At 37.4% G+C, this 11,283-nt stretch overlaps 1 protein-coding gene across 2 annotated transcripts in view; it reads left to right on the top strand.

Annotated features, from left to right (window-relative positions):
- The window catches only part of LOC107701491 (protein kinase C eta type-like), a 16,731-nt gene extending 9,895 nt beyond the window's left edge, over nt 1-6,836 (top strand). For both annotated transcript variants that reach the window (XM_016503508.1, XM_016503507.1), the window contains 5 exons: nt 215-369; nt 3,549-3,687; nt 3,800-3,988; nt 5,688-5,834; nt 6,095-6,836. In XM_016503508.1, coding sequence (XP_016358994.1) covers nt 215-369; nt 3,549-3,687; nt 3,800-3,988; nt 5,688-5,834; nt 6,095-6,241 — 777 coding nt within the window. In that variant the 3' untranslated portion in view covers nt 6,242-6,836. The remainder of the gene's footprint in view (nt 1-214; nt 370-3,548; nt 3,688-3,799; nt 3,989-5,687; nt 5,835-6,094) is intronic.
- Nucleotides 6,837-11,283: the final 4,447 nt, after the last annotated feature.

Raw genomic sequence — 11,283 nt, forward strand, 5'->3', positions numbered from 1 at the left:
TATATATATTTATTTATAGTAATTTGTTTATACATTAATAGCATCACTGTGTTTTAGTAAACAAGTTCAGATGCTGTACTTGTTACAGATTTAATAATGTTGGAAGATGTAAAAGAATATATTGCCTCATATTTGACTCCTTTATACTTTTATAACATGTTTTTACATGTTATTTTTCCATGTGTATGCTTAACCTGTGCTATTCATTTCTCAGGAGCGGTTATTCTTTGTCATGGAGTTTGTGAATGGTGGGGACCTCATGTTCCACATCCAGAAGTGCAGGCGTTTTGATGAGCCACGAGCACGGTTTTATGCCGCAGAGATCATTTCGGCCCTCATGTTCCTTCACTCCAAAGGCATCATTTACAGGTGAGGAATACTATGGACCATTTTAACATCACACATCTCCTGTCATATTAAATTATTTTTGAGCTAGCTGTGGAAGTAGCTTATCTTTCCTCACAGGTATAATGTACAAAATATTTAATTCCCTTTTTAAATAGAAAGTGTATTTGAATTTCATAATGTTCATCTGAAAAAACTCCAGATGTTCACATGCCAATGCCACTGCCCTCAGTTGTTTGCTTTGACATGCATGTGTTCAGCCTGTGAAATCTTGTCTGCGCATGTCCTGACACACTTAGTCAGAATTTACAGACAGTCTCCACCCCTGGCTTAGTCTTCCTTTTCCCGGCCGGGACATTGCGCTCTTCCTGGCTGTAATCACACGACCTTTGCCTACCAGAGTAAGCTTTCTGATCACCCCTGTAATAGAGCCAAGCCCAAATATAAACACATCTGACAAACTGCTTTCTCATTTAAATGAGGCTTGTGACATTTACGAGCTTCCCTGTGGGAACTTTTCGGGAATGCTGGCGAACTCTGCTTGACCCTTGAAACTTATGGGGAGAATGATAAAGAGTCCTGGGGAAGATGGCAGTATTGTAGTGTAAGAGGACTGTGGGTACATTTTGAGTGAGGACCTGAGCTGGTGTCATGGCCCTGCCCAGCATGCAATCGATCTATTTTTACATAAGCTGTTAGGGAAACAGCGAGCGTGAGGGAGGGAGAGAGAGAGAGCGGCCTGTACACTGCTCTGATTTATCACATGACTTTGTTTGTTACAAAGTGCAGTATAGTATTATATGCACAGAGATTATTCCAAATAAATATTAAAAATGATTTTCATCATGACCATTACAACATTTCAACATGGATTTTGCAGGACCACCTGTAACACAGCTCTTTTATATTCCAGCAGTCCAACGATTCGTTGACCTCTGAGTCATCAGGCTGTTCCTCTCCACTTTACCTTACTTACCCTCGATCCTATAGACGGTGCTGTAATGCCGTGTAATCTGGCTTTGCTCTAATCTGAGGACTGGGCTATACCGGGTTCATTCAAAACGATTGGACAGTGCATGACGGAAACGAGGAGTCCATTAATGACTTTAGTGTTTTAGTCTCATTTCAGCAGGTTCTACCCAGAGGCTTGGAGAAACTGCAAATGCAAAGTGTTTATTGACCTCTCAAACTGTTCCACTGTTGCTAAATTACATCTGGTTTCCAAAAGGGCGTCAGAAATGAAGCTCTTTCTATTATTGTTTTCATTTTTTTTAATTAAAGGATTAGTTCACACAAAAATGAAAATGTATTAAAAATGTACTCACCCTCAGGCCATCCAAGATGTAAATGAGTTTGTTTCTTCATCACAACAGACTTGGAGAAATTTAGCATTACATCACTTGCTCACAAGTGGATCCTTTGCAGTGAATGGGTGCCGTCAGATTGAGAGTCCAAACAGCTGATAAAAATATATTAGTAATCCACATGACTCCAGTCCATCAATTATCTTTTTAAATTGTGAAGTAAAAAAAGCTGTATGTTTATAATAAACAAATCCATTTCGAGAGTCCTCTATCCATATTAACATAGCATTCTCCAGTAAAAAAGTAATGTCATTTGAATCAGGAGAGAAATATGCACAGATCAAGCACTACTTATAAACAAAAACAGTCCAAAACTTTTCTGAACAATTATATCAGTAGATTTTTATGTGAGCGGACAACAGGTGATGAACTTTTTCACTGGAAGAAGTGTTATTATGAATTATGGGCTTGTATTTGAGCCAGAAGTTAATTGATAGACTGAAGTCTATTACTTGTGGATTATTTTGATGTTTTTTATCAGCTGTTTGGACTCTCATTCTGACACGGCACACATTCACTGCTGAGGATTCACTGGTGAGCTTGTGATGTAAAGCTACATTTTTTAAAATCTGTTCCAATGAAAAAACAAATTCATCTAATTCTTAGATGGCCTGAGGGCGAGTAAATTATCAGCAAATTAAAAATTTTTGGTGAACTATGCCTTTAATTGATAAACCATTTAATTATTTATCAGAATAGTTGGTGCTTGAAGACTTTTCTTGCAACATTGCAAAATAGAGAAGAGGTTGTTTTACATAGAGAAGAAAGTAGGCTATGCGGTTACGTCACTGACGGTTGGGCAGAAGACAGACTTGTCCATTTTTACAGGGCCTGAAATATTTCTGCCAGTTCTTCAGCTGCAGATTTGGGCTGTGACTGATGGCTAGGCTGGTGAGTCTGCCACGCTGTTATTTTTGCCAGTGCCAATTCTCCGACACTGTGAGCGAGAGACTCCGCATGTCTCTGCTCTTGTTCATTAGTCATAAAGTACAGGAAGTTAAGAGATCTTTTTGATTTTCTTGTCTTTCTCCCTCTTTTCCATTTGTGCCCATTACTTGATTCATGAAACAAGAATAACCTTTGTATAAATAGTTTGAGATGAAATGAGAAGACACAAATATTTTAAAATGTAATTTATTCCTGTGGAGGCAAAGCTGAATTTTCAGCATCATTACTCCAGTCTTCAGTGTCACATGATCCAGTCTAATATTCTGATTTGCTGCTTAAGAAACATGTCTTATCATTATCAATGTCAAAATTTTGTGTTTGTACAGTAAACAGGTGTGTGTGTGTGTGTGTGTGTGTATGTGTGTGCATGTTTATGTGGTTTATGAGGATGTGTGATCAGGATGACTTGTATTTGGCTTATTAATTACTCAAATGTTATACCCATCTATGCAATACACTGGAATACTGCAATAAATTTAGTATGCCATCTTACCCTATTAGTCAAACATTTTTGTATTTATTTATTTATTTTTTATTATTATTATACCCTCCTTGGGTATAATATATTTAAATAAAATATATTTAAAAACCTTTTTGAAAATAAGATTTGTACACTCTCATGTATTCAAGGTGTAAGGAAAATATGTTATTACCTTTTACTTGAAGGGTACACCCTGTGTTAATACCATTATAGTATTTTGAATTAGCTTTTTTTTATATTGCCAGTTTTAAATTTATTTATAGTTTAAGTTTTAGTAATTTTGTTACGTGCTTTTGTATTTTAAAGCTTCAACTTATACTTAAATTTTATTTCAAATAGTAGATTATGTAGAATGGTACATTTTGTACAGCATGGTAATAATGTCATCCTGTTTTCTTCTTCTATCAAAGGGACCTTAAACTGGACAATATTCTCCTGGACAGAGATGGCCACTGCAAACTGGCAGATTTTGGCATGTGCAAAGAGGATATACGTGATGGAAAACTAACTAGTACCTTCTGTGGGACTCCAGATTACATTGCACCTGAGGTGAGCATCACTAAAGGAAGCTTTAAAAGAAGATGGTGTGTGTGTGTGTGTGTGGGTGTGGGTGTTTTTTTTTTTCTTCCTGTATAGATGGTTTATGCTGTCTCTCTCTCAGATCATCCTGGAGGAGCTGTATGGTGTATCAGTGGACTGGTGGGCTCTGGGGGTGCTGCTTTATGAGATGCTGTCGGGTCATGCTCCATTTGAAGCAGAGACTGAGGACGAGCTGTTTGAGTGCATCCTCAAAGATGAAGTCATTTATTCATCCTGGCTCAGCAATGAGGCAGAGGACATCCTTAGAGGAGTAAGTCTAGATCTTCAGTAAAAAAAATCAGACTGATTAAACACAAAGGTTGTTTACATGTGCTTTAAAAGTTTAATTTCAGTCAGACTAAAACAGTCTGTCTCTATAAATGGTCTTGAAATTGCACCAGTTTGGTTTTTGAGAAGTCGGCTAGCAGACTTAAATAATGTGATTGTAACTCCGCTTTATTCAGCATGATTACACGTTAATATGACTACAGTTGGCATATGGCTGAAAGACAGAGGTATTTAATCAATCATGTGTTTAACTTCAAATATTTAATTATATATTCTACATTCTGTCTCCACAGAAATAAAATAATCTCCTCATCTCCTTGTTTATGACTACACGTCATTAACTGTGTGTGAAACTCTAAGGACCAGGACTGTTTGGCAATTATGCTAATTATAGCAATGAAGTCTGTAGCTTAATTACACAAAAAAAAGCCTTGTAGCTCGACTTCAAATGTAAACGCATTCACAGACACCACTTGAGTGAAATCCATTGTTTTGCACAACAAGTACATTTGTCTGACTTTTACTGGACAAATATCTTTACTTTTACTCTAAGGACACAACCCCAGTGTATTGACTTACATCTCAGGCAGCTATGTTGGGAAATCTGTGACTTTCCTGGCAGTGACATCTCATTAAACAACTCTCTTCCTCTTCTGTTATCACTCATTGCCAAAACGTTTATATCAAAACTACTCAAGGCCTTCATGCTGAAACAAGACTCTGTACTGGTCTTCAACAAGGTCTGATTCCTTTTCTCGCCAGAAAAAAAACTCAAAACTGGCTTCATTTAAGAGCTCCAAGTGAACATGTTTCTTGGCTAATGTGGCTGAGAGGCTGTTTTGAGGGTTTTGGCCAGCTGTTCCTATGTAAGCACCATTAAACATGAGGCTAATATGCTGCGGAGAGCACAGTCTGTGGTTAGACCTGCCATTGTTGCTGTTTCATCCCTCAAAAGACCCAAGATGTCAGTATCACAGACCGTCCCTGTCCTCTGTGTCTCATTACATAAGCCCCATTGTGCCCCGTGAAGGGTTAAAGAGCTGTGTCATGGTAGAAGGATTAACATCATGTGACTGAGTACAGGTCTTCTCGCATTAGTGGAGTAAAATCCCTAATAACTCTGTCTCCTTTCCAAGGGCTTAAGTCAGTGATCTGTGCAGTATTGTGGGCAGTAAACTTTCTAAACCGGTATGACAAAGACTATTGTGGAAGTGTAAAAAGACAAAGTTGTATTTTTCCAGTGATTCTTCATAAAAATATCACTTCTGATTCTTCATAAAAATATCACTTCTAGTTGACCTGTATAAGACAAAGTTGCCCCCAAAAGTATTTGGTTTAAATAAAGTCATGTTCTTGCATTAGAACAACCAAGTGGCATTTAGAAGTGAAGAAGTGACGTGACATGTGGCCAAGTATGGTGACCCATACTTGGAATTAGTGCTCTGCGCACCTCAGTCATGGTGTTGAAGGTGGGAGAGAGCGCTGTACATTCACTCCCCCCACCTACAATCCCTGCCGGTACGAGACTCGAACCCGCAACCTTTGGGTTACGAGTCCGACTCTCTAACCATTAGGCCACGACTTCCCCTACTTCCCCTGTGTAGGAATACAGCACAATTGCACTTTTCAAGCGCTGTGTTCGAAAGCTAGATGATGAAGATTTCTGTTTGCTCTCTACACAGTTACTCACCAGAGACCCAGCTTGTCGGTTGGGCTGCATGGATAGAGATGGAGGAGAAGAGGCCATCACTGCACACCCGTTCTTCACAGGACTGGACTGGGAGAAGCTGAACAGACGAGAGATCACACCACCTTTCACACCTCGAATAGTAAGCCTACATCATCACTTCTGTTTTAAGCTGCGTGTATTGTCAATAGACACTGACAGATATATATTACATATCTATATATTATTGTTATTATTTCCTAGATTATCTTTTATTACCATTACTTTGAAATACTGTTGTTGAATTTCTATTCTTTATAGAGTCTTTGTTCATCAGTAGACTTGACATGAAAGAACCGATAACCGATTAATTTTAAAAGTGTGAATATTAGTGATAAATAACATTTTTGTTTTGTTTTGTAGGATTCTATTGAGGATGTGAACAATTTTGACCCTGACTTCACTCAAGAGGAGCCCTGTCTTACACCCATTGAAGACAGTCTTTTCCCTTTCCACCAGGACGATTTTAAAGACTTCACCTACACAGCTCCAGAGCTGCGACTGCACTAACATCAGCTGTGGTTTATTTATTTTTCATACATAGATTATATGTTACTTTCCCTAAATAACTCCTTCTAGCAAATTTCTTGTGATACATTCTGTCGCCAAGTCTGTCAAGAATATGGACATGTTTCAGACTTGAAGAATAAGGCAATACTCAACAGGACCATACAGACCAAAGGATTATTCATAAACTGATGCTTTTTGAAATGTTTTTATCTGCATAAATGTACAAAGTCTATCTTGCAGTGTATTACTAGCATGATAATATGCATATTCATGCAGTTGCCAAGTGCTTTGCCTTTCACCTTTATAGTAAGCATGGGAACAAATTCACAGCAAGTAACTTACGTTGAGCAGTTACAGTATACTGTATGTATGTTGTTAAGTTATGTGACGTGTTGTTAAGTAATTCTAACTAAAGTCTAAATTATGAACTTGGAAAATCCTTTTGTAACAGGCAATAAGAGACAAATTTAGTTTACCTAAAGCACATGTGACAACACACATCACCTGTCCAGTTCATTGAATAATGAATCAGGGGACCTGTGTTGTGAGATAGAACATGAAACATTCATGAGAGAAAAAAAAAAACATCCTTTACACCTCAAAGAACAAACAGAGCTGTGGTCATGTCACATTTCTCTGTAGACATGGAAATCCTCCATGAATAATTTATTTCCCTTGATTCATTTGTTTTTCTCACAAGCTTATCCTGTATTTGAAGCAGCCTTTATACACTGATAATATACCATATATTGGTGCTAAACCGTTAATGGGTTAAGATGCTTTTATGAGCATAAAATATTTAACGTCAGGTCAGTTCTACACTGCCAACTCACTTCTATTTAATTAAGTAGCTTATACAACGGCACTAAAGACCCCATTTTTTTATTCTCGAATTACATTTTTGGAAATTTGGTTGTAGTGATTATTGTTTTCTATTCAAGCATTCTCTTGTTTGAAAAGTGACATTACCCAATAAGGGTTTTTACACACTTGCCGAAAACCAGTTGTGACTGGAAACTCAGTGGCTGACACAGTTTTCTTTGGCATTTTTCTGGCAGACAATAGTAGTGATAGTGAGGTAAACAATGACAAATCTGTGTTAGAAATAGTGAAGAATAGTCTGCTTATTTATTGTCAAGCAATTTATTTTTGGTAAATATACTTAAGCCAGATTTAAGGACTATTGCGGGTTTAATGCAGGTTAGGATCATTCGACAGAATTTGTCAAATTGGATATAACTTCACGTAGAAAAGATTAGTAAGTTATATGATTAGTAAAGATTAGTAAACTGTTGACATAGTGAATATTTTAACATGTACGGATTGGCCCCATTCACTTCTACTGTAAGTTTCTCACTTTTACAATGTAAATATTTTGATATTGTTACCAGGAGCATTTTCATGCAGGTGGTTTGGTGAAATACACTCCATACTGAATTCTCAGTGATGATGTGTGAAAAGTTTTGATTTGTAGTCAGGTGCTCTAGTGATTTTCCCAGTTAGGCATGTGGCGTGAAACTGCCAAAAACCAGCCATGTCTGGTTGGGAGGTGTCTTCATGACTCAAACCATTCATTGAGTCAACACTGCTGAGAAGTTCATTGGGTTCCTCCAGTGAAAATGTGCCAAAGGTATTGCATTTATTTTAGTGGTTCAAATTCAAAAATAATGGTATTGGCAAGCAGACAAAGCTCGTACTGGAATTGAAGCGTTTCTGAGTCTCTGCTAATTCTATTCAGAGGCTATTCTGTATACTGCAGTATTCCAGTGGAATTTGTCTGTTCACTTTTACACCATCAGAAATAATGTTCACATGATTAACTATTAAAAACAAACATTTTGGTCCCGCTGGCTTGTTGGGAACATGTGAGTTTGGAGTTGAAATTAGCAAGTCCTGCTCTGCAGTGCTCCATGGAAAAGCACTCCTGATGATACGTGATATCAGCTGCTGACTCTTCAGTCCCAACTGGAAAATAAATTATTTTTGAAGATTTGCTAGATCTCAGAGATGGACGTAATGTGATGACATTTTTAGAATTGGAGCAGAACAGTTCATATATGGCATTTTATCTTGTATCAGTATTTCCTAAATTTCCTCCCATGACATTTGACTCAGAATCTGATAGTCTGTAATTTGGGTCTTGGGCTTCATGCTACAAGATGTAGCTGGGAACACAGTGTTTACTGTGTTATTTTGCAGCTGATTGCTTTTGCTGAAGCATTCCCAGCAGCAACCTGGTAATTCCTCTAATCTTTCCTGAATGACAGAGAGAAAGCAACTGCTTATTTATAGAGCCTTAAAGCCCTTCACAACCCACTTTGACAGGTGAAAGAGTTTAACACCTGCTCAAGCATCTCCTTTACTTGAAGATTTGATCAAAGCTGTCAGGTGCTGGAAGACTGAAACTCTTTTAAAACAGCAAATGACAACCTTCAACATCAGCAAACTGACATAAAAGCGCAAATCTTCTCGTTCATATCTGGATTAAGAACATTTATCAATTCTTTACACAGTAAGATTTGTGTATGACACCACAGAATTGTGCAAGTCTAACTGGCTAACAATGAAGAAATGTTTTCGATCTTTTGCTTGCTGCTAAAAAAAAAATGTTATTTTACGGAATTTTACCGTTTTATTTTACATTTTTTTCACGTATTTTTGAAATACAGTTGTTGTAAAATTACAGAAATAGACTGTAAATTTACAAATTCAGTGTAAAATCACATTAAAAAATTTCAATGTACATAACACCCCAAAAAATATGTTTTGAAGATTTTTTTCCACATAGCACCAATTTATCGGTGCGCTATATATGTATGTATATATAGCATTAATAATATAATATTTCATAAAATTGGTTGCAACAGTATCGATCCTAGCAAAAAGCAGTGCATGCATGTCATCCCACTCGCAAATTACGCCTTGGATTCACATTATTTGCCTCAAATCAGCACAGATTTTTCTTCTGCCAGCTTATTCTAAGCAGAGTCTCAGTAACTCATGAACTAAGCAGCTGACTTAAATGAGGGGTGAGATGTCAGCTTCTTTATGTCTTTTCATGGTTTATGAAATTGATATGTTGATTAAAACAAGTTTATATATTTTTTATATAATTATTATTGATATAACATTTTGTATATGTACGTCATTGCGTGTTTGCGTAAAAGAGCAGGTGAATCAGTGGTGAATCAGTTTTTGAACCGGTTTGTTGAAACGTCCTACCCGAAAGAATCAATTCGACCAAAAGAAGAATCATATTTCCATACTACTGTCACTGACTGACCACATCTTCTTCCGCTTATCAAAGTAGTTCTGCTCAGTTTAGTGTTTTATTACGCATTTATTCCCACAGTATCGTTTCATAATGTGATATAATAATATGATAATACGCTAATATTTAAATTACAAAAATTAAGACTTTAAATATTCGAACTCAAGGAATTCCCGCCCTGGCGCAAGGATACGTTCTCCTCTAAGCACGCAGTGGGGCTGCTGCGCGCGCGAAAGGAATCACTCGACCTTCAGATTTGCGTTCAATCTTCGATGTGAGGTGAAAATAAGCAGGTAAGTTAAAGTATATGTTTTCTAATTTGGTTATGCTACTTCTACTATATTTGAGTCCTAGCATTTAGAATGTTTACCTTTTTGAATCGTTAAACCAGTGTGTGTTTCAAACTTCGGCGCTGACCAGTAACGTTACCGTTAGTCATTTCAAATCTCCAAAAATTGTCAAATTTAGGTTTCATTTGATGTTACTGTGTAGTTTTTCTTTTTTTGTTAGATTTTATCCGAATCTTACTACATAATTTAGTAGTTTTAGGTTTCGTTACCAAGTAGGCTAACTGCAATATTGTCCCTGAGGGAAAAACTTTAAACACATTTGTGTTTTAAGAACGTTTAGCTCAGGAGTTATTGATCAGGTACGTTAACTTAAGTTCGAATCTGTGAATATGTTGCCAACTTTACCGAACTTCGACGCATAGTGCAATATTTTTAATCAGTTTTTATATACATAATCGTAGGCGTCGTCTAAAAGCTCTAAAATGCTATTTTCCGAGTCGAGGTTGGATGAAAGTTATTGATTCAGAAACAGATTAATTAGGACCAGCGCTTAAAGTGACCCCTCCCAGCGCGATTTGAACGTTAGTAACTTTATGTTCGTCGGCACTTTTTCCCTCTTCAAGCACTGGTTATTATGCCTGTATAATGAAATTAGCTTAACTAACATCAATTGGACTGCTCGTTTTACTTTCAGATATAACTCACACATGCACTCTCACACGCGTCCTCACATACACTCACTCTCTCAAACACTTTTTCAACACTCACTTTACACACATCCTCACATACACTTACTCTCACAAACACTTTTTCAACACACACTCACTTCACACGCATCCTCACATACACTCACTCTCACAAACACTTTTTCAACACACACTCACTTCACACGCATCCTCACATACACTCACTCTCTCAAACACTTTTTCAACACACACTAGCTTCACACGCATCCTCACATACACTCTCACAAACACTTTTTCAACACTCACTCACTTCACACACATCCTCACATACACTCAACACTCACACTACACTTTTTCAACACACACTCACTTCACACACATCCTCACATACACTCACTCTCTCAAACCTCAAACCAACACTCACTCTCGCAAACACTTTTTCAACACACACTCACTTCACACACATCCTCACATACACTCACACTCTCTCAAACACTTTTTCAACACACACTCACTTCACACAAATCCTCACATACACTCACACTCTCTCAAACACTTTTTCAACACACACTCACTTCACACATCCTCACATACACTCACTCTCTCAAACACTTTTTCAACACACACTCACTTCACACATCCTCACATACACTCACTCTCTCAAACACTTTTTCAACACACACTCACTTCACACATCCTCACATACACTCACTCTCTCAAACACTTTTTCAACACACACTCACTTCACACATCCTCATATACACTCACTCTCTCAAACACTTTTTCAACACACAC

Source organism: Sinocyclocheilus anshuiensis, unplaced genomic scaffold, assembly GCF_001515605.1.
Source record: "Sinocyclocheilus anshuiensis isolate Anshui unplaced genomic scaffold, SAMN03320099.WGS_v1.1 scaffold1051, whole genome shotgun sequence".
NCBI classification, from domain to species: Eukaryota; Metazoa; Chordata; class Actinopteri; order Cypriniformes; family Cyprinidae; genus Sinocyclocheilus; species Sinocyclocheilus anshuiensis.